Here is a 27357-nt window from a genome sequence, read left to right on the forward strand (position 1 = left end):
TAGGGGTAGGGCATATTCTGTCCACCTGGTACCAAATCAGGAAACACTGGTTCCCAGAACGAACATATTTTCATCAGACAGGGATACGAAGGGCCCCTGGGTTCCCACTAGGAGCTACTGAGATAGCCTACAGGCACTGGACACACGAGCAGGGCTGCACACACTGGGCCAATTATGGGATAATGATAAGATAATAGGCTTTGCAGAATTACAGGAGGAATACGGTCTGCAGGCCAGAGATCAAGTATTTTACTGCTGTATATGTAATTCTCCGAGGACAAGCAGGCTGCTTGTTCTCACTGATGGGTGACGTCCACGGCAGCCCCTCCAATCGGAATCTTCACTAGCAAAGTCCTTTGCTAGCCCTCGCGCGCCCGCGCGCACCGCGCATGCGCGGCCGTCTTCCCGCCCGAAACCGGCTCGAGCCGGCCAGTCTTCTTTTGTCCGCACTCGGTACGGTCGTATTTTTCGCCGTGTCGAGCCCCGGAGGGTCGACCTCGCGCGTCCATATTGTTGAACGTGTTTTTTCTTCGGAAAAGCTTTTCTTCTACTCGGGAAGTGCTCCGGAACCCCTCCACCGGGTTCCGTTTCAATCCTCCCCGTATTTCCAGCTTTTGGCCCCGATAAGTTTTCTTTCGTCGTCGGGGTAGGCCTCTTTTCGGCCTCGGTCGAGATTTTCTCCCTCTAAAGTTTTTGGTGCTCTTTTTCCGTCATTTTGGACTTTGATTTCGCCGGCGTGATTTTTCCGCCCATGACATCGAAGCCTTCCAGCGGCTTCAAGAAGTGCACCCAGTGCGCCCGGGTTATCTCGCTCACTGATCGACACTCGTCGTGTCTTCAGTGTCTGGGGGCCGAGCACCGCCCTCAGAACTGTAGTCTGTGTTCCCTGCTTCAAAGGCGGACTCAGGTAGCGAGACTAGCCCAGTGGAACGTTTTGTTCTCGGGCTCTTCGTCGGCATCGGCACCGGGATCTTCGAGTGCATCGACGTCGTCAGCGTCCAGACCATCTTCCTCGGCCGCCCTTGCATCGAGTGCATCGAGGCATCGGGCCTCTGCATCGGCGCCGAGACATCGGATAGCTGCATCGACGCCGGTGGTACCGGGACCTCGTCTGCTGATGTCGTCGGACGGTGGTGCATCGTCAGGAGTGCAGGTGAGGGCTGTCCATTCCCCTGCTGGTGGCGGTGAGCCTTCGGGTGGGTCTCCTCCCACCCTGAGGGCTCCTGCGGTACAGCCCCCCCCGAGACCGACCTTCTTCGGCCTCGGCCCCGAGGAAGCGACGGATGGATTCTACGTCCTCCTCGTCGGTGCCGGGGAGCTCCGGTGACATGCTTCGGAAGAAGTCGAAGAAGCATCGACACCGGTCTCCTCCTCGCGTCGGCACCGAGAGCTCTGGGTCGCCGAGGGATTCGGCACCCAGCAGGCATCGGCACCGAGAGGACCGCTCACCCTCTGTCCAAGAGGTGTCGATGCGCTCCACTCTGGACAGCCCGGAACAGCCTCCTCGCCCGGAACAGGTCCTGACGTCGACGCCTGCATCGACCTCACAGCCTTTCTCTGCAGCCGCTCTAAACGAGAGCCTCCGGGCCGTTCTCCCAGAGATTCTGGGAGAGCTGTTGCGCCCTACCCCTCCGGTACCGGCGGTGCTTGCGCCTCCGGTACCGTCGAGCGTGGCGCCGGCTGGCCCATCGCCCAGGTTGAGGTCCCCGACGTCGGTGCCGGCAGCGGCCACCTCCCAGGAAGGCTCCCCGACTACGTCGGCGGAGGGAGCTTCGCCGATGCGGGCGAGGGAGTCTACCTCTCGACGCCCCCATCGTGGACGTGGCTCCACTGAGTCGAGCAGGGCGAGGTTGCAGACACAGGTTCGTGAACTTGTGTCTGACACCGAGGGTGAGGCCTCGTGGGAGGAAGAGGAAGATCCTAGATATTTCTCTGACGAGGAGTCTGAGGGTCTTCCTTCTGATCCCACTCCCTCTCCTGAAAGACAGCTTTCTCCTCCCGAGAGTCTGTCTTTTGCTTCCTTTGTCCGGGAGATGTCTACGGCCATCCCCTTCCCGGTGGTTGTGGAGGACAAGCTGAAATGTTTGAGCTCCTGGACTATCCTTCTCCACCTAAGGAAGCGTCCACCGTTCCCTTGCACCATGTCCTAAAAAAGACATTGCTTGCGAACTGGACGAAACCCTTAACTAATCCCCACATTCCCAAGAAGATCGAGTCCCAGTACCGGATCCATGGGGACCCAGAGCTGATGCGCACTCAGTTGCCTCACGACTCTGGAGTTGTGGATTTGGCCCTAAAGAAGGCTAAGAGTTCTAGGGAACATGCTTCGGCGCCCCCGGGCAAGGACGCTAGAACCTTAGACTCCTTTGGGAGGAAGGCCTACCATTCCTCTATGCTCGTGTCCAAGATCCAGTCTTACCAGCTCTACACGAGCATACACATGCGGAACAATGTGCGGCAGTTGGCGGGCTTGGTTGATGCTCTTCCCCCTGAGCAAGCCAAGCCTTTTCAGGAGGTGGTCAGGCAGCTGAAGGCGTGCAGAAAATTCCTGGCCAGAGGAGTTTATGACACTTTTGATGTTGCGTCCAGGGCCGCTGCTCAAGGTGTGGTGATGCGCAGGCTCTCATGGCTGCGTGCCGCCGACCTGGAGAATAGAATCCAGCAGCGGATTGCGGACTCGCCTTGCCGTGCGGACAACATTTTTGGCGAAAAAGTCGAACAGGTGGTAGAGTCTCTCCACCAGCGGGACACCGCATTCGACAAATTCGCCCGCCGGCAGCCTTCAGCTTCTACCTCTACAGGTAGACGATTTTTCGGGGGAAGGAAGACTGTTCCCTACTCTTCTGGCAAGCGTAGGTACAATCCTCCTTCCCGACAGCCTGCGGCCCAGGCTAAGCCCCAGCGCGCTCGCTCTCGTCAGCAGCGTGCGACTCAGCAAGGCCCCGCGGCTCCCCAGCAAAAGCAAGGGGCGAGCTTTTGACTGGCTCCAGCAGAGCATAGCCGACATCCAAGTGTCCGTGCCGGGCGACCTGCCAGTCGGAGGGAGGTTGAAAGCTTTTCACCAAAGGTGGCCTCTCATAACCTCCGATCAGTGGGTTCTGCAAATAGTCCGGCAAGGATACACCCTCAATTTGGCCTCCAAACCTCCAAATTGTCCACCGGGAGCTCAGTCTTACAGCTTCCAGCACAAGAGGGTACTTGCAGAGGAACTCTCCGCCCTTCTCAGCGCCAATGCGGTCGAGCCCGTGCCATCCGGGCAAGAAGGGCTGGGATTCTATTCCAGGTACTTCCTTGTGGAAAAGAAAACAGGGGGGATGCGTCCCATCCTAGACCTAAGGGCCCTGAACAAATATCTCGTAAAAGAAAAGTTCAGGATGCTTTCCCTGGGCACCCTTCTCCCCATGATTCAGCAAAACGATTGGCTATGCTCTCTGGACTTGAAGGATGCCTACACACATATCCCGATACTGCCAGCTCACAGACAGTATCTGCGATTTCAGTTGGGCACACGCCACTTCCAGTACTGTGTGCTACCCTTTGGGCTCGCCTCTGCGCCCAGGGTGTTCACAAAGTGCCTAGCTGTGGTAGCAGCGGCACTTCGCAGGCTGGGAGTACACGTGTTCCCATATCTCGACGATTGGCTGGTAAAGAGCACGTCCGAGGCAGGAGCTCTGCAGTCCATGCAGATGACTATTCGCCTTCTGGAGCTACTGGGGTTTGTGATAAATTACCCAAAGTCCCATCTTCTTCCAGTGCAGAACCTCGAATTCATAGGAGCTCTGCTGGATTCTCGGACGGCTCGCGCCTATCTCCCAGAGACGAGAGCCAACAACTTGTTGTCCCTCGTCTCCCGGGTGCGAGCGTCCCAGCAGATCACAGCTCGGCAGATGTTGAGATTGCTGGGCCACATGGCCTCCACAGTTCATGTGACTCCCATGGCCCGCCTTCACATGAGATCTGCTCAATGGACCCTAGCCTCCCAGTGGTATCAGGCCGCTGGGGGTCTAGAGGACGTGATCCACCTGTCCACGAGTTTTCTCGAATCCCTGTATTGGTGGACGATTTGGACCAATTTGACTCTGGGACGTCCCTTCCAAATTCCTCAGCCACAAAAAGTGCTGACCACGGATGCGTCTCTCCTGGGATGGGGAGCTCATGTCGATGGGCTCCACACTCAAGGAAGCTGGTCCCGCCAGGAACGCGATCTACAGATCAATCTTCTGGAGTTACGAGCGATCTGGAACGCTCTGAAGGCTTTCAGAGATCGGCTGTCCCACCAAATTATTCAAATTCAGACAGACAACCAGGTTGCCATGTATTATGTAAACAAGCAGGGGGGCACCGGATCTCGCCCCCTGTGTCAGGAAGCCGTCAGCATGTGGACCTGGGCTCGCCGGAACGGCATGGTGCTCCAAGCCACATATCTGGCAGGCGTAAACAACAGTCTGGCCGACAGGTTGAGCAGGATTATGCAACCTCACGAGTGGTCGCTCAACTCCCGAGTGGTGCGCCAGATCTTCCAAGCGTGGGGCACCCCCTTGGTGGATCTCTTCGCATCTCGAGCAAACCACAAAGTCCCTCAGTTCTGTTCCAGGCTTCAGGCCACCGGCAGACTGGCATCGGATGCCTTCCTCCTCGATTGGGGGGAGGGCCTGCTGTATGCTTATCCTCCCATTCCTCTGGTGGGGAAGACTTTGTTGAAACTCAAGCAAGACCGAGGCACCATGATCCTGATTGCTCCTTTTTGGCCGCGTCAGATCTGGTTCCCTCTTCTTCTGGAGTTATCCTCCGAAGAACCGTGGAGATTGGAGTGTTTTCCGACCCTCATCACGCAGGACGAAGGGGCTCTTCTGCATCCCAACCTCCGGTCCCTGGCTCTCACGGCCTGGATGTTGAGGGCGTAGACTTTGCCTCTTTGGGTCTGCCAGAGGGTGTCTCCCGCATCTTGCTTGCTTCCAGGAAAGACTCCACTAAGAGAAGTTACTTCTTTCATTGGAGGAGGTTTGCCGTCTGGTGTGACAGCAAGGCCCTAGATCCTCGCTCTTGTCCTACACAGACCCTGCTTGAATACCTTCTGCACTTGTCTGAGTCTGGTCTCAAGACCAACTCTGTAAGAGTTCACCTTAGTGCGATCAGTGCATACCATTACCATGTGGAAGGTAAGCCGATCTCAGGACAGCCTTTAGTTGTTCGCTTTATGAGAGGTTTGCTTTTGTCAAAGCCCCCTGTCAAGCCTCCTACAGTGTCATGGGATCTCAATGTCGTTCTCACCCAGCTGATGAAACCTCCTTTTGAGCCACTGAATTCCTGCCATCTGAAGTACTTGACCTGGAAGGTCATTTTCTTGGTGGCAGTTACTTCAGCTCGTAGAGTCAGTGAGCTTCAGGCCCTGGTAGCCCAGGCCCCTTACACCAAATTTCATCACAACAGAGTAGTCCTCCGTACTCACCCTAAGTTTCTGCCAAAGGTCGTGTCGGAGTTCCATCTGAACCAGTCAATTGTCTTGCCAACATTCTTTCCCCGTCCTCATTCCTGCCCTGCTGAACGTCAGCTGCACACTTTGGACTGCAAGAGAGCATTGGCCTTCTACTTGGAGCGGACACAGCCCCACAGACAGTCCGCCCAATTGTTTGTTTCTTTTGACCCCAATAGGAGGGGAGTGGCTGTAGGGAAACGCACCATATCCAATTGGCTAGCAGATTGCATTTCCTTCACTTACGCCCAGGCGGGGCTGGCTCTTGAGGGTCATGTCACGGCTCATAATGTTAGAGCCATGGCTGCGTCGGTAGCCCACTTGAAGTCAGCCTCCATTGAAGAAATTTGCAAAGCTGCGACGTGGGCTTCTGTCCACACATTCACATCCCATTACTGCCTGCAGCAGGATACCCGACGCGACAGTCGGTTCGGGCAGTCAGTTCTTCAGAACCTGTTTGGGCTTTAGGATCCAACTCCACCCCCCGAGGGCCCTGTTTGTTCTGTTCCAGGCTGCACTCAGTTAGTTGGTAAATTTTTTAGGTCAATCTCAGTTATGTCCTCGCCGTTGCGAGGCCCAATTGACCTTGGTTGTTGTTTTGAGTGAGCCTGGGGGCTAGGGATACCCCATCAGTGAGAACAAGCAGCCTGCTTGTCCTCGGAGAAAGCGAATGCTACATACCTGTAGAAGGTATTCTCCGAGGACAGCAGGCTGATTGTTCTCACAAACCCGCCCGCCTCCCCTTTGGAGTTGTGTCTTCCCTTAAGAGTTTGTCTTGCTACATACTGGACTGGCCGGCTCGAGCCGGTTTCGGGCGGGAAGACGGCCGCGCATGCGCGGTGCGCGCGGGCGCGCGAGGGCTAGCAAAGGACTTTGCTAGTGAAGATTCCGATTGGAGGGGCTGCCGTGGACGTCACCCATCAGTGAGAACAATCAGCCTGCTGTCCTCGGAGAATACCTTCTACAGGTATGTAGCATTCGCTTTATATACATACCAGGGCCCGAGAAGAGTTGGAATTAGGGGAAACGTCTCTGGAATTAGCACTGGGAAAGGGAGGGGGCAAGGGAAGTGTATCGCGCATATACCTAGCATTGCTACAACGAACAGACCCCCAGGTAACTTATGTTAGCAGATGGGAGGGAACACTGCAATGTACATTTTCAAGAGAGAGCTGGAAGAGAGGATACCGTTACTTGTTTAAACCCTCAATGGCTCAGAGTGCAATTGAGAATGGTTTCAAAATATATTACTGGTGGTATTATACGCCAGATAGACTACAGTATATGTACCCAGAGACATCAGGAGAATGCTGGCGGTCATTTGGAGCCAGAGAAACGTTCATGCATATTTGGTGGGACTGTCCGATGATAGCAGAATATTGGAGGACTGTGATCGCATTGATAACTAAAGTGTTACAACGTCCCTACCCATGCATGCTGGAAAATTGCCTCCTGCATTTGAATAAGTATTGACAGGACCCCAACACAAGCTGGCCACGCAATATCTAGTGGCAGCCAAAATAGCAATAGCAAGAGACTGAAAAAAACCACAGCTGCCTGAAATACAAAAGGTGCTGCAGAAAGTTGACTTTATGTATCAGATGGCAAAACTAACAGCCATAAGAAGAGGGAGAATGGGAGCCTTTGACAAACTATGGCAACCCTACGAACAATCTCAAGAACAGAATCTAGCACCACCATGACACAGGGGGGGAGGGAGGAGGGGGGGAGGGAAGGTAAATGGCAATGAAGCAGAAGTGTATTAAGAATTTCAGCTGCATATAGTAAATTTTGAAAAGTTGTAACTCATGACAATGTTCTGTACTATAGAAAACCAATAAAAAGGATTTGAAAAAAAAAAAGAAGTGCTTGTCTGCTATATTGTAAAAATTGAAAAATATTAAAACTTAAGGGGTCAATATTCAGTGTGGTTTAAGCGTGAGCCAGCCGCAGATATTCAGCAATACTTATTCGGGCAGTGCTCCTAAATATCAACTTGAATCATACAACATAAATCTGGGCAGTAGAGGGGCAGTGTGAGGGTGGAATTGGGGTGGATCTGGCACTTATACCTAAGTGGCTAAATAGGACAGCACAAAAAGCAGCCCTGTCTTTTGGTGCATAGCTTTACAGATTCTGGCTTTGAATATTAGCCAGCACCCACATAACGTCTGGGTCATTAACCTGATTTCCCACCCCCTTCCTGGTTCCCCCGATCCCTCCCCCTAACCCCATCACTTAGCTGGAAGGCTGACCCCTAGCAGTAGTACTGTGAGACTACTACTCAGGGTCAGGGCCACCATTTTGAGACCAACAGGGCTGAAGCAGACAGGAGATTACTCCATCCCCATCCTATTGAATACCAGAGATCATCTCCAGGTAAATCCTGGGGGTGCACAGAAGTCCGGGGGTGGGGTTTGAGGAGATCGTAATGGGAAGGACAATCAGAAGCACGGGAGGAATCAGAATGGGGTGGAGGATCTGACATCCCGTTATATGGACCCCAGCTGATATTCATCCAGGACCCCGCAAAGTGCCAGTGGCCAGGACATGCCTGGATAGGCACTGAAATTTGATGCTAGAGCCTGGACATGGCCCTGCATTAAATATCCGGGTCTAATTTAGATGGTATCAGTCATCTTAAAAAACTACTGACTGCTGACAGATGAATATTGACTAGTAAAAAAAAAAACCAGTAAGTCCAGTTAGACAGTGAGATCAATAGTCAAATGATTTGTCTGGATTAGTGTACAGCGCTGCGTATGCCTTGTAGCGCTATAGAAATGATAAATAGTAGTAGTAGTAGAGGTGGCACTTGAGGCCTGACAATTTTTCTTTAGCCAAACAGTACATAGTTACTAACATGCACTGCCAGTTTCATGTGGTTAATATGGTTAACACATGTTATTTTACCACAAGTTCCATTTTATATAGTTGGACCCAATTCCTAATAACATGTTAAACAGTGTTAATGGGTAATAGTGCACATTAGTGACTATTAGGCTTATTTTCAAAGCACTTTGGGAGGCTAAGTTCCATAGGTTTCTATGGAACTTTGGGAGGCTAAGTGCTTTGAAAATATGCCTCTATGTCTATCAGTTAAGCTGCACAAATTATCTGAATTACTTTACTTAGATAATTTTAACTGATTATATTCAGCAGTGGGACTTAACAGGTTAAATTGTCTGACTATCTTCTTAAAGTTATCCAGATTAATGTATCCTGATAAATTTAACCCCAGACAGCTCACTGAATATCAGCCCAGTATTTGTTTTCATTTGTTTGCAAAAGAAGTAGTTCAGTAAGAGCCCAGGCCTGAAAAGTCTTTTTGATTTCCAGGGTCTGCTGAAGGTGGTAGCAGAGTACTGCAGTTGAAGTTATTACAATAAAACTATCCGTGCATGCACAAAAAAAGCATTTAAAGAAAGGAAAAACATATTTAAACCTTTCTATTAATATGTAGGGCTGGATGTGCCCCGAACCTGCCTCAGAGAGAGAAGACCTCGTATATTATGAACATAAATCAGTTTCTAAATCGCACATGGAACATGATGGTGAACATACCGTAGAAGGAGAAGGCAATGCCAGTGCTGTACAACGGAAGAGTGACAACCCTCTAGATATAGCTGTAACCAGACTGACTGAATTGGAGAGGAACATAGAGCGAAGGTATCTGAAGAGCCCCTTAAGTACCACCATTCAGATCAAACTGGATAATGTGGGCACAGTTACTGTCCCTGCTCCTGCACCATCTATTAGTGGTGATGGTGACGGGTAGGTCATTGAGATTAACTTCAAAAATTATTGTGCTTCTTTGCTAATTGGAACCTATTTTCTATTGCCTGATATCTATGTATCCTGTTGTATGTCTGTGATCCATATGGATCATGTTACTTTGCATGGTGCTTTGTAAAGATGAGTTTTGTTATATATGTTGATAATTCTGCAAGGTTATCTTGGTTGTGACTAAGCTTTGAGGCACCTAGCCACAATATGTGCACTACATCAAATTTAGTTGCTTAAAATGTGTTCTTATTGGCTGCGTACATGTTTTTGTCATTGCTTGGCTTTCAATGTGATGATTGTTCCTCATTTAAAATTATTGCAAGTCAAAGAAAAAATACAGCAAATTCGAATCTGCACTAATTTATCTATATTTCAATGCAGAATTGAAGAGGACATTGCTCCAGGGCTAAGGGTATGGAGGAAGGCATTATCAGAAGCTCGTAGTGCTGCACAAGTAGCTCTCTGCCTTCAGCAGTTACAGAAATCAATAGCATGGGAAAAGTCTATTATGAAAGTTGTAAGTTTTTATTTTAAGAATTTGCGTTTCCATGTACAGTTAACATATGTAACAAAATGATTTGATCTCGTTTATTCATCTTGGAGTCATCTGAATTTAAAATGTCTCTTGTGTAAAGTAACTTTATAAAATGTTATGTAGCAGTGCATAGCATGAACCCTAGAATGTAGTTTATTTAACAACATTATATCCCATGTTATCTATAAAATCTATTGGTTCCTTTGATGAACCAAAAAGGTACAATAGAAACTCAAAAAAAGATTAATTTAGATTAGCTGTAATCCGAGAGCAACTGGGCTAGGACATGCAGCTCATCTATCTAACTCTATTTCTTATCCTAACTATATAACCTAATTTTGGAAGTTCATGTCTAAATTTATGTCTAAATATCAGGAACCTATTTGGGATATTTAATTTGTTTAAGCTTGACAAACCACAAAGTATATATGATACTGTTTATCGTGGTTACACCTTGTGGAATTATGCAATTATGTATGATTTTGCACACAATTAATGTATTCACATAATTGTATAAAACTGCATAATTTTGGGTGCAACCAGAGGCCTGAAGTTAAAGTTAAAAATGTCTGTGGAACATCTAAAAGCAGAAAATGCAGAGAAGCATGGTGAGATCAGGAAGAAGTGATTGGCAGTCAGTCCAACCCAATCAGTCTGCCATGAGGTCAACAGAGGAGGAATTAAGAAGAGGAGCACGCCAAAGGAATGCTGCATTCGCCCCTTACCAAAATCTCTTTTGTGGGATGCAATGAGGTGGGAACAATCCCCCATTTGTTTCTGTTCCAGTGGCTGTCTAGATAAAAATGGCACCTGTAGACTCCTATTGGTAGTTTTGCGATGCCACCACTACATAGTAAATGACGGCAGATAAAGACCTAAACGGTCCACCCAGTCTTCCCAACAAGATAAACTCATTTTACATGGTATGTGATACTTTATATGTATAGCCGAATTTGATTTGTCTCTGCCTTTCTCAGGGCACAGACTGTAAAAGAATGCCCAGTACTGTTCCTGTACTAAAAATTCTGACGCTAACGTCAAAGAGAGTGGTTAATCATTTTGATGGAGTTTTTTTGAAGCTATATGATGGCGCGCCGAACCTACGCCTTATAGCCTGCTGTGTTGGGCTGGCTGGGTGGCGAAACTGAAGCTTTTTTCTCCATCTAGAAGATTGACTATAAGTTACACAGAGTGGGGTGTCCTACATGACTTTTACATAGCCAGTGTGAGGCTGTGATGGGATTTTCGGTTAAAATTACAGCTTGAGTGAATTATTAAATTTTAACGGCCAGTCCCTTGACCATTCTTCTAACTTTTGGAGATTCCTTCTCATCATTTCTACCCCCTCCAGGGTATCCACTCTGTTGGCTATCTTCGTGTCATCCGCAAAAAGGCAAACCTTTCCTTCCAACCCTTCAGCAATATCTCTCACAAATATATTAAAAAGAATAGGCCCCAGCACCGACCCCTGAGGAACTCCACTGCTGACCTTTCTTCCGAGCAGATTCCATATACCACCACCCTCTGACACCTGTCGGTCAACCAGTTTCTTATCCAGTTCACCATTTTCAGTGCTAAGTTCAGCCCTTTCAGCTTATTCACAAGTCTTCTGTGGGGGACCATATCAGAGGCTTTGCTGAAATCCAAGTAGATTACATCTAGCACACGTCCTTCATCCAGTTCTTTGGTCACCCAGTCAAAGAAGTCAATGAGATTCGTTTGGCAGGATTTTCCTTTGGTAAAGCCATGTTGCCTCGGATCCTGTAACCCGTTGGCTTCTAGAAAGTAAATTATCCTTTCTTTCAGCAGCGACTCCATTATTTTTATTACCACCAATGTGAGACTTACATGTCTGTAGTTTCCCACTTCTTCCCTGTCTCCACTTTTGTGAAGAGGGACCACATTCGCTCTTCTCCAATCTTGCGGAACCTCTCCCGTCTCTAAAGATCTATTAAATAAATCTTTAAGAGGTCCCGCCAGGTCCTCCCTGAGCTCCCTCAGTATCCTGGGATGTATCCCATCCGGCCCCATAGCTTTGTCCACCTTCAGATTCTCCAGCTGTTTATAAACTCTTTTTTCCGTAAACTGCGCAGTATCCACTCCATTCCCAGATATTCTCTCGGCAGCCAACTGTGGTCCTTCTCTAGGATTTTCCTCCATGACTATGGAAGAGAAGTAATTGTTTAGCACGTTTGCTTTATCCTCATTACTCTCCACATAACCATTCTCATTTTCACTAGAGTCGGATCACCCAAAAAGTATTTTAAATTGCAGTGTAGTAGAAGCATGATTAATTACAAATGCAAAAACTGTGTATGGCATAAAATTCCTCCATGAGCACTGTAACACTCCCCTCCACTCTCTCTCCACTTCAGCTTGTCCCCACTATTCTCCTTCAGTTTGACTCACCACTTTCTCCCCCACCACTGTCTTCTCCACCATTTTCTTGACTGCTCAGCTCATTCCCTCACAAGTTTCTTTCTCCTGACTTCATCATGCTTCTCTCTTTCCCACTATATCCCCACAGCTCAACTTGGACAGCCTACCCCCAGCTCAGCCTCACTACTCTTCAATGTCTCATGCTTATCCTACTGCACTCTTTACTCTTCTCCCTCACGTCTAATTCATCTGCCATTACTCTGTCGTACCACCACCAGCTGAAGCTCAGCACTGTCCCCACTACTGGTTATAAGACAGAGACTAGAAACTAAATGGTCAGTTTTCTTAATGGAGAAAGTTAAATAGTGGAGTGCCCCATGGATCTGTATTATTTCTGCTATTTAACATATTTGTAAATCTGGGAAAGGGAGCAAAAAGGGAAATGATCATATTTGCAGATTTAGTAAAACACAAATGGATTATGAAGCATTGAAGTGTAAGACACCTTGTGAGATTGGGGAATAGGTATCTAAATAGCAAATGGCATTTTAATGTGGACAAGTACAAAGTGAAGTACAGAATCCAAATCACAAGAGGGCATGTTGGAGCAGGATTTGGGCGTTCCCAAAACTTGGACATTTTTCTGCCATAATGGAACAAAACAAAAACGTCCAGGGCTAAAAGTTAGACTGTTTGGTCTGGACCTGTTATAATCACGACTAAGTCACAAAAAGGTGCCTAAATGACCACTGGAGTGATTAAGGCATGATCCACCCACCAAAGATGTGAAAGAAACAGTACATACCAGCCTCTGTGACATAACAGCAGCCATATTGGGTCAGACCAATGGTCCATCTACCCCAGTATCCTGCTTCCAGCAGTGGCCAATCCAGGTCACAAGTACCTGGCGGAACCCAAATAGTAGCAACATTACATGCTACTAATCCTAGAGCAAGCAGCGATTTCCCTATGTCTATCTCAGCATACTATGGACTTTTCCTACAGGAACTTGTCCAAACCTTTTTTAAACCCAGATATGCTAACTGCTGTTACTACATACTCCAGCAAAGAGTTCCAGAGCTTAACTGTTTATTCTCCGAGGACAAGCAGGCTGCTTGTTCTCACTGATGGGTGACGTCCACGGCAGCCCCTCCAATCGGAATCTTCACTAGCAAAGTCCTTTGCTAAATTAATTCACTTCTCCTCGTTCTACACCACTCAGGATTTTGTAGACCTCAATCATATCTCCCCTCAACTGTCTCTTTTCCAAGCTGAGGAGCCCAAACCTCTTTAGTCTTTCCTCATATGAGAGGCGTTCCATCCCCTTTATCAATTTGGTTGCTCTTCTTTGAACCTTTTCTAATTCTGTTATATCTTTTTGAGATAGAGCCAGCAGAACTGAACGCATTACTCAAGGTCAGCGTCAAATGTTATGGCCAGTTCTGTTAGAGCAGTAAGCAGGTCCCTGGAATAGCCTAGTAGTCGGTGCAGTGCACTGTAGAGAAGGGAACCAAGGCCCATATCCCAGTGAAACTGTTACACTTGTGGTGGAAAGTGAGCCCTCCAAAACCCACCAAAAACCTACTGTACACACATATAGGTGACACCTGCAGACATAAGGGCTATTGTAGTGGTATGCAATTGGGTACAGTAGGTATTTGGTGGGTTTTGAAGGGCTCACTATACAATATAAGGGGGTAACAATGAGATGTCTACCTAGGATCTTTTATGTGAAGTCTGCTGCACTGCACCCTAGGATGCCCCACTGCTCTGCTGGGATATCTCTGTGGGCAGTCTACTAAGAATGCTGGTCCCCTATACATCCCAATGGTTTGTTTTTGTGTGTTTTTCCATTAGACTTTTTTTTTTTTTTTCAAAAATGGTCCAAAGGATAGACACACTGAGCACAAAAACATCTCATAAATGACCATTTTGAAACATAAAGTTGGACATTTTTCTGGTTTGAAAATGGCCATGTTCGCTACTGGATTTTTAGAAATGAAAAGATTCTTAGAATCTTGTTCTTTTAAAAATTGCTACTTGATTGTACATTTGAATAAGTACAGAGAAGCTGTGAAAACAGTGACTGAATTCTTTTATGATGTATAAGATTGCCTTAAGCTTCAAGTAGTTGATGTGCAGAGTTTTCTATTATCCTGACCACAATCTTTGCAAATGCTGATTGTTTTCCCCTCCCCCCCCCCCCCCCCCCCCCCCCCCTCCCCCCAATTCAAGGTTTCTGTAGTCAGGGCTAATTGATGCTGCCACAGTGCAAAGGGACACCCACTGTTAGGGTTGGATCTGTGCATCTTCCAATGTAATAGGAGATGAAGCCGGAAAGGTGGATACAGTATGACAGAAAGAGGTTTGGAGTGTTGATTCCACTGAGGACGTTAAATTTTCAAATGAACTTAGGCAGTTGCTGCCATGTGCTTCATCATTTGTAGGTAAGCATTGGCCATTACCTTGGTTGTCAATTGTATTCCATGAACGTAGGTCATGATCATTTAGATCCTGATCTAACATAGTAGCTGTCGGCAGATAAAGACCTGTACGGTCCATCCAGTCTGCCCAACAATATAGACTCATTACATATGGTATGTATACCTGTTCTTGATTTATCCTTTCCCTTTTTAGGCATAGACTGTAGAAGTCTGCCCGGCACTGGCCTTGTTGTAAAATTTCTGAAGTTGTTGTCAAAGCCCCCAAAAAGCTCCACTCTGGCCCATCCAAATGTAATTCAGCCTCCCATCAAGGCACAGACCGTAGAAGTCAGCCCCACACTCGCTTTCCTACCTAACTTCCCCTAAGCTTCTTTGGATCCGATCCTTCTAAACAGGATTCCTTTGTGTTTGTCCCATGCATTTTTGAATTCAGTTACTGTTTTCATCTCCACCACCTCCTGCGGAAGGGCATTCCAGGCACCTACCTCTCTCTCAGTGAAAAAATACTTCCTGACATTATTCCTGAGTCTGACTCCTTTCAACTTCAATTCATGCCCTCTAGTTCTACCACCTTCCCATCTCTGGGAAAGGTTTGTTTGCGAATTAATACCGTTCAAATATTTGAATGTCTGTATCATATCACCCCTGTTTCTCCTTTCCTCCAGGGTATACATGTTTAGGTCAGCAAGTCTCTCTATGTATGTCTTGCTATGTAAACCCCCTTCCATTTTTGTCACATTTCTCCAAACTGCTTCAAGTCTTTTTTTTACATCCTTAGCAAGATAAGGCCTCCAAATCCGAACACAGTACTCCAAGTGGGGCCTCACTAACAACTTGTTTAGGGGCATCAACACCTCCTTTCTTCTGCTGGTAACTGGTTATACCCCTCTCTACACAGCCTAGTATACTTCTGGCTGTGACCACAGTTTTGTTGCACTGTTTCATCACCTTGAGATCTTCAGACATCCCCCCAAGGTCCCTCTCCTGAGCTGAGCTTACCAATCTCTCCCCCTCCTATCCAGTAAACATCTCGCACATACTTTGTTACTCTATGTGTTTTCTGTTATCAGTAGCTGCTTGAAGATAAATAAAACAAAACATTTATCTTCAAGTAGCCACTGATAATGAAAGATCTGCAAGGTTAGGGTTGTCCACCTAGAGCTCCGAATTTAATACCTCCTTAAGGGAAGGTATTATACCAGCTACATTGAAAAAGGACTCTATTCATCAACTTCTGTAAAAGAAAGACCCTCACTAGATTTCAGCAACCTTGATAAGTGTAGGCTACCCTCACTAGATTTCAGCAACCTTGATAAGTGTAGGCTAATACAGCAGCTGGCCAGAGTTATGAAAAAAGCAGTGCTACTTCAATTGCGAGATTTTTTTTTCCTTTTTGAAGGAGCCATCTTGGTCAAGTATCAACCTTGGTTCTGCTTACCAGTACTATATCTGTGCCAAACAACATACGGGTACTAAGATCAGTTACTGCCTTGTAGAGATTTTGGAAATGAGCTTCTTTCCACAATTAAACCACTAGAACAGACATGCTACCAACTAGTAGCCAGTTAGAAGACTGGAAGGTGGCATTAAATGGGGTTTCTCATCATTCTGAATCTGAGATGTGCAACTTAGATGCTGTCCAAGACATTGTGAGACTGATTTTTGAAAGTGTTTGTATCATTAATGTAGGAGTTAGCCACATAAATTCAGGGGGGGGGGGGGGGTTAAATTTGGGGTCATCTAATTCATTAATTTTGGCCAGGCATATTGACATTAGGACAATACGTGTTTAGGAAGAGGAGGGCCAGGAGACACTCCAGGACAGAGACAAAAGTTATGTAGGTAATGCTGATATTCAGTGCCATCCAGATGATCTTATCTGTTTAAGTAGGCCCGCACATATAGCTGTGCTGACTTTGGGGCCCATGGCAGTGGCCATTTTTGCTAGTCACTGAGGCCCTTTTTACCACAGCGGGTAAAAAGCTGCCAAATACATGGCCATGCGGTAAGATTGCTCTTACTGCGTGGCCATGTGGGGGGGACAATTTACTGCCACCGATTTAGGTGGCGGTAAGAGCTCCTGCACTAACCACCACGCCAGAAAAATCACGCCCTATTTTCCTCTGTGCAGGAAACGGTGCACGTTGGGGCTGGAACTACCATCAGTGCCTGCATTGGGTCAGTGGTAGCTCCAAATTGGTGCTCATTAAGCCTGCATTGGGCTTACCGTCGCTTTGTAAAAGGGCCCCTTAAACAGATAACTTATCCATTTAAGTTTAGAACCACATATTCAACAGGCTTAATTAGAGAGGGCAGTTGAACATCATGCATAGCATTATAATGGGCCTTTTGTTTTTTTTTTTAAATAACAGGACACCTATGTTAGAAGTGCAAAAAAGGTGCCTGTTTTAAGCCTAAAGGCAACATAGATGCCTATGGGCCTTTATATAATGGGCTCCAGATCCAGCCGCAATGCACATATTTACACCTTCTCCAAAATTGGTGTAAAGTGTGATTATACCTTATGCAGGTACCCCCATATTTTATAAAACACACACATACATGATGCCTCCGCCTTGCCCAAACTAAGTACTTAAGAATGCCTATCACAGAGGGCCAGTTTCTATATATGGCACCCAGATTTGCACTCCCAAGATGCGCACACAAATTAATTGCTTAACAAGCTCAGTGACGTCAATAATTGGGTGCTAACAACCAATTAATGCTAACTGGTCCTCATTAAAATTTGTGCATGCATCTGGCTACACACTATTCTATAAGGCCTAACTCCCATAGTGTGTATCTCAAAATGGGGTGTGGCCATGGGAGAAAAATAGGCGTGTCAGAATTCCCACACAGTGATGTGCTAAATAAATTAGTTCAAAGCAGATGATTTCAAATGTTGTTATATATTTTAGAAAGCGCTCATCTGTTTTCTATAGGACAAGCGACATAAGAAGCTGAGTAGAAAATAATCAAAATAATTTTTTTTTAAAAAGGCACGCTGATTTGATTGACACACAGTGAAAATATAGAAATGTGCAATGATTATATGTCATCGATGTAGTAATTGTCCTATAGAAAACAGATGAGTACTTTTTAAAACATATAACATTTGAAATTATTTGCTTTGAACTTATTTATTTAGCACATCAGTGTGTGGGAATTTTTTGTTGATTGTTTGTAGATTCACTATTCCCCTTCAGGTAGTTCTTTCCTCCTATTATTCAGTGGTGGTTTCTCCGGCCTGTTTTTCTGTGCCATTTATAGAATCTGGCCCAGATTACATAAGTATAGGTGTACACTTTCCATATGCATACTTTTAATGTGCATATATAGGTTTTTTTTTTTTACAAACCTTTATTATTATAACACAATATCATTTAAAAAGCACAGCACAATAGCTTCTTCAGTGCATCTATCTAATACAAGAATAACCTAAGTACCCAGCAACTAACCCAAGCCAACCAACCCCCATTCCCCTCCCCCTAGACCAACCACACATAAAGCTTATGAGGAAGAACTCTCAACCATTGTCCACATATCTCTTTCCAGTGTTGATGTAGATTCCAGCGCCTGTCAAAAGAGTGCACTCGATACATGGGAACCTGAGGCAATTTCCAAGTAGTAGCAATTACCACCCTAGCTACAGTCAGCCCCAGGTGCAACAGCAGATCCTCACTCTCAACCAATTGGGGAAGCTGTACATTCAAAAGAGCAAGCCCCACAAGAGGTTCTAGGTCCTCCTGCAAGATCTGAGGGAACATGTGGAAAACCCACATCCAAAAAGATTGCACAAGAGAACAATCCCACCATATATGCCAATAAGTCCCTTGACTCCCACATCCCCTCCAACATAGATCTCCCAAACAGATCCCCATTTTAGCCAGTCTCACAGGAGTAAAGTACCACCTTAAGAGATCTTTATACCCATTTTCCACAATTAAAGTAGACATACCCAATTTAGACATACACTGACAGATGTTCTCCCATTCTTCCTCATTGAGCACCCTACCCAAATCAACCTCCCACTGAATCATATACTTATGCTTACAGCACCCTTTACGATTCAGGCATTGATAAATCTGGGAAACAGCACCCTTTTGCACTACAGGCCCAAACAAAAGTTCAAACTGTCCCATACCCCTACCTAAGTCAGCCAACATCCAAGGTCTCCAAAGATAATGCTTAATTTGTAAATAGGGGAACACATCCTTAGGCAAAAGCCCGTAACTCTGTTATAATTCCCCAAAGGGTTGACCCCCCCCCCCCTCCCCGCACATAGGATCAGAGAGCTGACCCATACATATCAAACCCTGCCTTTCCCAATGCCAAAACAAAGCCTGAGCTATCCCTGGAATAAATTCCACATTATACATGAAAGGCATGTACCAGGAATAATGACGACCCTCCATAAGGCCTGCCTGCAATGCCCTCCAGATTTTCATAGTTAAAGTTGGGAAGGGTCCCCCTCATCCCTCCCCCAAGCAACCGCTCAGAGGCTGCATCAATGGAATATCATCCTGTCCCTCCTGTTCCACCTCCACCCATTGCTTAACTTCCTGTGGTTGCCATGCCAGAATCGCCATTGCTTAACTTCCTGTGGTTGCCATGCCAGAATCGCCCTTAACTGGGAAGCATAATAATACCTACGAATATTAGGCACCGCCAGGCCCCCATCTTTATTCCCCAACCACAAAATATGTCACCCTTCAAGCGTCCCAGCTTGCAAAACATTAAACTGCGCTTAAGTGAATAAAGATCCTTAACATTATATGAAACAAATTTCACCACCCCCACCTGTCCTCCACTCCCAAACCCACATCCCACCATTCCATAGAAGGAAGTGTAACTCCAGAGTAAATTCCCCATAGTCCATTACACACAGAGCACCCCTCCCCCACATGCAACATACACCCATAGCATAACCATGTATCACTAGCCAGCAACCCCACAAACTCTCACTGCCCAATCATAGCATAATTCCTCAGCCCTTAGGACATTACCAAGACTGCCAGGCAAAAAAAAATAGGGGGGAGAATAAAGTTGAAGTCACAACAGTCAAGGACGCCCCACAGGGGCCAGATGCTGGTGCTGATTGCCATCCTGTCACTAGCAGCACTGACGAATCCCGACACCCGCCAGCCACTGACGAATCTCCTCCAGGCGCTGATCCACAGCAGGCCGCTGAAGCCCAATTTTTTGCAAGGCATCCCACTACGCCGCAGCTACAGAAGTAAATTTTGTAGGCACACCATTAATAGTCACCAAGAGGAGAAAGTCCAGCGATATAGCATTTGCACCTTCATCAACACTTGGGTAACCTCCTGAAAGGACCAACGCTTGGCCAGAGTAACTGCAGCCAAGTCCTGAAACAGCTCCACTTCCAGCCCATTCCAGTGTAGGTGGCCCCGCTCCCACGCCTTGCACAGCATAGCATCCTTATCAGAAAAATGCAGGAACCAGGTCACAGTATCATGGGGTTTGCGATCAACACTGGGCCCCAATGCACTGTGTACCCTTTCAGTCGGAGGCAGCTCCACCAGCCCATCGCAACCGGGAGTCATCAGTCAGGAAAAAAGTTGTTGCACTATAGCAGTCAAATCCTTATACTCTACTGTTTCCGGAATGCCCTCACCCGAACATTAGTGCACCAGGTACGATTTTCCAAGTCCTCATTTTTATACAAAAGATCCTGGGCTCCTCCTGAAGATCCACTATGGTTCTCTGTGCTGCTGTCACACTAGTTTCACACTGATCCATACATGCCTCTTCCTGATCTATGCGAGTTCACATATTCGTGAGATCTGATTTCATTTCTTGCACTGCCTCCTTTATCTGGGTTTTCACGGCAGGGGAAAGAGGGAAGGGATTTTATTCCAAGTACTTCCTGATCCCAAGAAAACAGAAAGATTTTATCCCATCCTAGATCTAAGGATCTGGAACAAATATCTGTCAAAGCAGAAGTTCAGGATGCTTTCCCTAGGCACCTTAATCCCCATGATTCAGAAAAATGATTGGTTATACTGTTTAGTCTTGAAAGATGCCTACACCCACATTCAGTTGCATTCCAGTCACAAGACGTATCTAAGATTTTGAGTAAGGAAACATCATTACCATTACCACATTTGGCCTTATGGCCTCAGGTCAACTCCCAGGTTTTCACAAAATGCCTTGCAGTAGTAGCAGCGTCACTATACAGGCTGGGAGTGCACATGTTTCCCTATGTGGGCACATCAAAGGAAGGAACTCAAGAATCCATGCAGAACTATTTGGGTGCTGGAGGTTTGTTGTCAACTACCCCAGGTCCTATCTAGTACCAGTGCATCAATTGGAGTTCATAGGAGCCCTACTATACGTTGCTGAATACCGAGCATTTCTCCTTGACCACCGCATGGAGAATTTAGTAGCCACAGTGCTGCAAGTTTGTGAGAGCCAGCAGGTCAGAGCTGAAGCAGATGTTGATATTTGTTATGCCACATGGCCTCATTTCCATGGCTTGTCTCCATTTGAGACCAGCCCAGTGGACTAGAGCTTCTCAGTGGTCTTAAGCCACTGAGAACCTAGTGGATGCCATCACTGTCACACCTCTCTCAAAAACTGTCTTCTAAGATGATTTGAAGCAATTCGGCAAAAGGGCTACGATTCCTAATTCCTCCACCCCACAAGTCATTGACAACAGATGCATCCAGACTGAGCTGGGGAGCTCATGTAGATGGGCTCCACACCGAGGGTCAGTGGTCTGTCTTGGAGAGTTGGTACCATATCAACTTCCAGGAATTATGGGCCATATGGAACACTCTAAAGTCAGCTAATTCATCAAATTATCTTCATTTAAATGGACATTCAGGTTGCAATATATTATGTCACTTAAACAATCTCTTTGGTACTTGTTCTTGCAATGCACTACTACATAAATATAAATGGGAACAAGTATTTACTCCAGTATGGCAACTGCAATTAGTTATAGAGGAAAAGACTTCAGACTCCCGGTCACAGCTGTTTACGCTCAAAACTAAACTAGCTGACCGCTCTGCTCTGCGTGTCTGACATTCAGTTCACGCTGGCGAGAATCCTCATCAGTCATAAAAACCTCTTGCACATCGATCTATCAATTTCATATATTCATTCGATGTGTAACTGTAACTACTCAGATAATACTTAGCTGTGGTTTGTGCTAGGGCAAATTCAACTAGTCCAAGCCCGACGGCGAGCTCCCACTTCGCTCGTAGCTTCTTAAGGAGCCGGACAAACTAGCCCTTCTCAGCACCTACAACCATATAACAAATAATCATTAAATCAGTTGTCATCTAATAGAGAAGAGTAAATGAAAAAACTCACATATTCGGGGAACGAGGGAATACCTTCACGGACCACCAGCTTTCAACTGCATGATTACTCCTGCTAAACCGGAAGTATTTATACTACTTCCTGTACATACAACTTCCCAATTAGTAGGGCAAAATTTAAAGGGCAGTACTCTCGCTGTGATCACATGGATCTTAAAGGAACGCTTTCCACTCTACTCTGTTGTTTAAACCTTCTGGCATTAAGGATCTCAATCTGTAGATCCAACGTTGTTCTCTTCGTATTATGTCAACAAGCAAGGAGGCATGGACATCCAGCCATGGCATGGTCCTCCAAGCCATTTGCCTAGCAGGGAAGAACTGTCAGGCCAATAGATGAAGTCAGATAATGCAACCACACGAGTGGTCTCTCAGCATGGGTGTAGCCTGGGAGATCTTTTGAGAGCGGGCACCTCTTCAATAGGACTCTTCACCACTCACCTGAATAACAAGTTTTCTCAATTCTTCTTCAGACTGGGGTCACATGGCAGGCTGGCTTCGGATGCCTTTCTCCTCCATTGGGAAAGGGACTTCTGTACACACATCCAACCATACTTCTCATAGGAAAACCCTAGTAAAACTCAAGCAAGACCAGGGAACCATGATTTTCATTGCTCCTTATTGGCTGAGACAGATTTCATTCCCTCTACTTCTGGAGTTAGCCACTAGACAACTGTGGAGACTAGAGTGCTTTCTGACTCTTATCACTCAGAACGAGGGGTCCCGTCTGAATCTCAACATGCAATCCCTAGTCCTCATGACTTTGATATTGAGAGGCTAGAAGTTGACTCTCCAACTGCTTGAGAGTGTCTCTCATGTCCTGCTTACTCCCATGAAAGATTCCACTAAGAAGTCATATAGTTTTAAGTGAAGGTTTGCCATCTGGTGTGATAGCAAGGCCCTAGATCATTTTCCCATCCTACACAAAACCTGCTTGAATACCTTCTGCACCTTTGAGTCTGGCCTTAAAAACAACTCTATAAGGATTGACCTCAGTGCAACTGGCACGTACCATCATCGTGTAGAGCGTAAGCCCATCTGTGTGCAGTCCTTAGTTGTTAGCTTCATATGGAGTTTGCTGTTGCTAAAGCCCCTAATCAAGCCCCCTACAGTGTCATAGGATCTCAGTGTCATTCTCACCCAGCTGAAGAAAGCTGCTTTTGATCCACTTGATAGTTTCCATCTGAAGTATCTGACCTGAAAAGTCTTGTGGTGGTGGTCCTTGAACTCCAGGCCCTAGCAGCTGATCCACCTTACACAACATTTCAACATAACAGAGTAGTTTTTTGCATGCATCCAAAGTTCCTTTCTAAGGTGGTGTCAGAGTTCCACCGTATACAGTCAGTAGTTCTACCAACCTTTTTCCAAAACCTCATGCCAATCCTGGTGAAAGCGCACTGCATACTTTGGATTGCAAAAGAACCTTGATCTTCTATCTGGAGTGGAATAACGCCCATAGGCAGACTGCATCTCCTTTGTTTACACCCAGACTGGACTAACTCTGAAGGGTCATGTCATGGTTCACAGTGTCAGAGCCATGGCTGTCTCAGTAGCTTACCTGAGATCAGTCTCCATTGAGGAGATTTGCAAAGCTGCAATTGTGCATCAGTCCACACAATCACATCTCATTGCTGTCTGGATCAAAATTCCTGATGCAACAGCCGGTTTGGTCCGGCAGTCCTTCAGAATATATTTGGCATTTAGAATTCAACTTTCCCCACTTCCCTAGGCCCACACACACACATACGTTTAAAAAATGTAGTCATTTAGTAATAACAAGGGTTAAGAAGACTTTTGCTGGGAATTATATCATCATAGGCAAAAAAAAAACCTTTAATTCCAAGGTAAGTAAAAAGAGATGCTAAAGCTCAACAGAATCAGCTCGTTATTATATTAGACTGCCCTGGTTTCGTGCAACCAGGGAAGGTGCGTGCATGTATGCATGATGGATTCTTCTAAAAGCTTCTGGTAGAAGTATTGGGGAGCATCTCCATCCTGGGTCCATCAATGACATCACCCATATGTAATAATATATGTTCTGCAGTCCTCAGAGAAAATCTGTTACAGGTAAGCAAACTTGCTTTATTGGGTGCTCGGTTTTATACTTTCAGTATTTAATTGGTAGCTGGAGATTTTAATCTTCATGGATTTTATATACTGCCTTTCTGTGGTACAACCAAAGCAGTTTACATATATACAGGTACTTTCTCTGTCCCTAGTGGGCTTACATGATGATAATGTGAGATGTATTATGACTTAAAATTTTGGAAAGGGAGTTGGAGAATTTGAAGATACCTCAAATACTAGATGGATCTATACATACAACCGGGCCTGGATTTTATATCTGGTAGCTCAAGAATATTGAATTTCCAAGCAATGCAATGATGGATCATTCGGGAGTGTAAGACATTGTAGGGGGTTAGTTATCAACGTGGGTTACGATTAAGATGTGTTATTTTACCACTACTTTATGCTATTTTAGCACAGGTTTCATTTTATGCAATGAGGCTTAGCTACTAATAATTTGGGTTAAAAATACAATAACACATCTTGGAGGGCAATTCTATAAAACAGGCACTACCAGGCCCCTATTATGTGCATAAATGTTTAGAATAATAGCTTCAGTGGCGGCCCTACCATTAGGCCAACTGAGGCGGGGGCCTCAGGCAGCACTGTCTAGGAGCGGTATTCTCCCCTTCCCTTCCCAACCCTCTTCCCCTTGTTTGCCTTATTTTTTTTCTTTTCCAAAAGGCGGCAGCAGCAGCGATACCCATAGGCTGCCCTGCTGCTGGCAACTCTTGATGTAACTTCCTATTTCCTCAGAGGCGGGACCATTAGAGCGAAGAGGCCGGTGGCAGGGCAGCCTATGGGAATCGTTGCAAATACCACCTTTTGGAAAATAAAAAAAATAAGATAAATGCGAGGAAGAGGGTTGAGGAGGGAAGGGGGGAGATGCCAGACTGGGCGAGGGCAGCATCTCATCCCTGCCTCAGGTGGCAGATTGCCTTGGGTCGCCCCTGAATAGCATTTACACACACTTAATTTATATTGCACATATTTTATAGTTGGGCTTACGCATGGGCCAGCCTGGGTGGAACTCCCACGTATGAACATAACTTTGATATTTAAGCACAAACATTCCTCCTGGAATTTGTTGTCAGAGAATGTGGTAAAAGCGGTTAGTGTAGATGGATTTTAAAATTGTTTGGACAAGTTCCTAAAAGAAAGGTTTATAAGACATTATTACAGTGGTCTTGGAAAAGTCCACTGCTTGTTCCTGGGATAAGTAGCATAGAGTCTGTTTCTCTTTTGGGATCTTGCAAAGTGCTTGTGAACTGGATTGGCTGCTGTTGGAAACAGGATACTAGGCTTGATGGACCTTCGATCTGTCCCAATATGGCAATGCTTATGTTCCTATGGGGGAGGAAGGGAAGGGACAGGGTTATAGGTGTCAGAACAGGAAGAGCCATGGTGCCCCCCCCCCCCCCCAAAAAAAAAAAAAAAAAAAAATTAGCCAGGCCACCCTTCCTGGTTCTAACAGAAGGCAGTAGGAAGTTAAATGACAAATAACTTTCTACTGCTTTCTCTCTTTCCCCTTACAACCCAGTTCCAATGTCTCTCCCCATTGCTCCCCCCGCCCCCCATCCCTCCCTCCTTGCAGTCCTGCTTTCTTTTTCTTCTTGCTGCCAGTAGCGGACTGCAGCAATTGAATCAGCCTGCCCTGGGGCTTTGGGCCATTCCTATGACCCACCCTCACTAACGCAACTTCATGTTTCCACGAGGATGGATCGTGTTACAGGGAAGGCCAGAAGCAGGCTGTCTCTGGCGGCGGGTCCTCACCTGATCTGCTCTCAGATTCAGAGAGAGCAGATCATAAGGAGAGAGGGACCTGTGGTGCCACCAGAGAGGACGAAGCCGGAGGAGCTGCAGAAAGCATGAGTCTGGGATGGAGGGTGGAGGGAGACGGATTGGAGGATCGGATATGAGCTACTGCAACCACGTTGTTGTGCTTAATTCTTGGTAGTATTTTTATTTAATCTCATTTATATGTTCAAACATGCCAGCCAGCTTGTGCAGCATACGGATGTACTAGAGAAAGTATAACTTTTTTATAGGTAGAGTAGTAATTTGTTATTAATTTAAATCAATGTGTCATTTGGAGGGGCTGGTTATAAGGACACCCTAGCACGTGTTATATACGTGCAGAGATTTTTTTTCACCTGGTAAAGGGCCACTAAAACAGACATCATGTAATGAGAATCAGGTGTTCAACATTCCGAGCTTCTATCTATTTATTTACTTATTATGGCATTTATCCCACATTAAACATGAATTAGATTGCAACCTGGGAGGGAAGGAGAGATGCTGCAGGAGGAATGAGGGGCATAAGTGTTGGACATGAGTTGGAGGGGGAGAAAGGGGTGAAATCTTGTATATGGGTGTCGAGGGGAGGGTGAGATACTGCTTGGAGAGGGGAGAAATGTTGGACATAGGGGTGGAGGGAAGGGAGAGATGGTGCATGGGGAGAGAGGGAGAAATACTAGATATAATGTGTGGCTGGGGGGGGGGGGGGGTGGAGACCTGTGTGACTGGGGGTATAATTACATGTTGAGTGAAGAAAACTTTCTCCGATTTGTTTTAATTTTACTACTTCGTAGCTTCATCGCATGCCCCCTAGTCCTAGAATTTTTGGAAAGAGTAAACAAACGATTCACGTCTACCTGTTCCACTCCACTCATTATTTTATAGACCTCTATCATATCTCTTGTCAGCCATCTTTTCTCCAAGCTGAAGAGCCCTAGCCGCTTCAGCTTTTCCTCTTAGGGAAGTTGTCCCATCCCCTTTATCATTTTCGTTGCCCTTTTCTGTACCTTTTCTAATTCCACTATATCTTTTTTGAGATGAGGCGACCAGAATTGAACACAATATTCGAGGTGCAGTCGCACCATGGACCGATACAAAGATATTATAACGACCTCGGTTTTGTTTTACATTCCTTTCCTAATAATACCTAACATTCTATTTGCTTTCTTAGCTGCCGCTGCATACTGAGCAAAGGGTTTCAACGTATCATCAACGACGATGCTGAGATCCCTTTCCTGGTCGGTGACTCCTAACATGGAACCTTACATTACGTAGCTATAATTCAGGTTCCTCTTTCCCACATGCATCACTTTGCACTTGCTCACATTAAACGTCATCTGCCATTTAGATGCCCAGTCTCCCAGTCTCATAAGGTCCTCTTGTAATTTTTCACAATTCTCTCATGATTTAATGACTTTGAATAACTTTGTGACATCAGCAAATTTAATTAGCTCACTAGTTATTCCCATCTCTGGATCATTTATGAATATGTTAAAAAGCATCACTCCCAGCACATACCCCAGGGGGACC

General features: G+C 46.1%; 1 protein-coding gene across 1 annotated transcript in view; it reads left to right on the top strand.

The window, feature by feature from the left end:
• Positions 1-27357, top strand: part of BAZ2B (bromodomain adjacent to zinc finger domain 2B) — a 914692-nt gene that overhangs the window by 749110 nt on the left and 138225 nt on the right. Inside the window, exons 34-35 of the mRNA XM_030210692.1 lie at positions 8937-9247; positions 9641-9776. Of these exons, the coding sequence (XP_030066552.1) occupies positions 8937-9247; positions 9641-9776 (447 nt within the window). The remainder of the gene's footprint in view (positions 1-8936; positions 9248-9640; positions 9777-27357) is intronic.

The sequence above is a fragment of the Microcaecilia unicolor genome, chromosome 7 (genome assembly GCF_901765095.1).
Source record: "Microcaecilia unicolor chromosome 7, aMicUni1.1, whole genome shotgun sequence".
NCBI classification, from domain to species: Eukaryota; Metazoa; Chordata; class Amphibia; order Gymnophiona; family Siphonopidae; genus Microcaecilia; species Microcaecilia unicolor.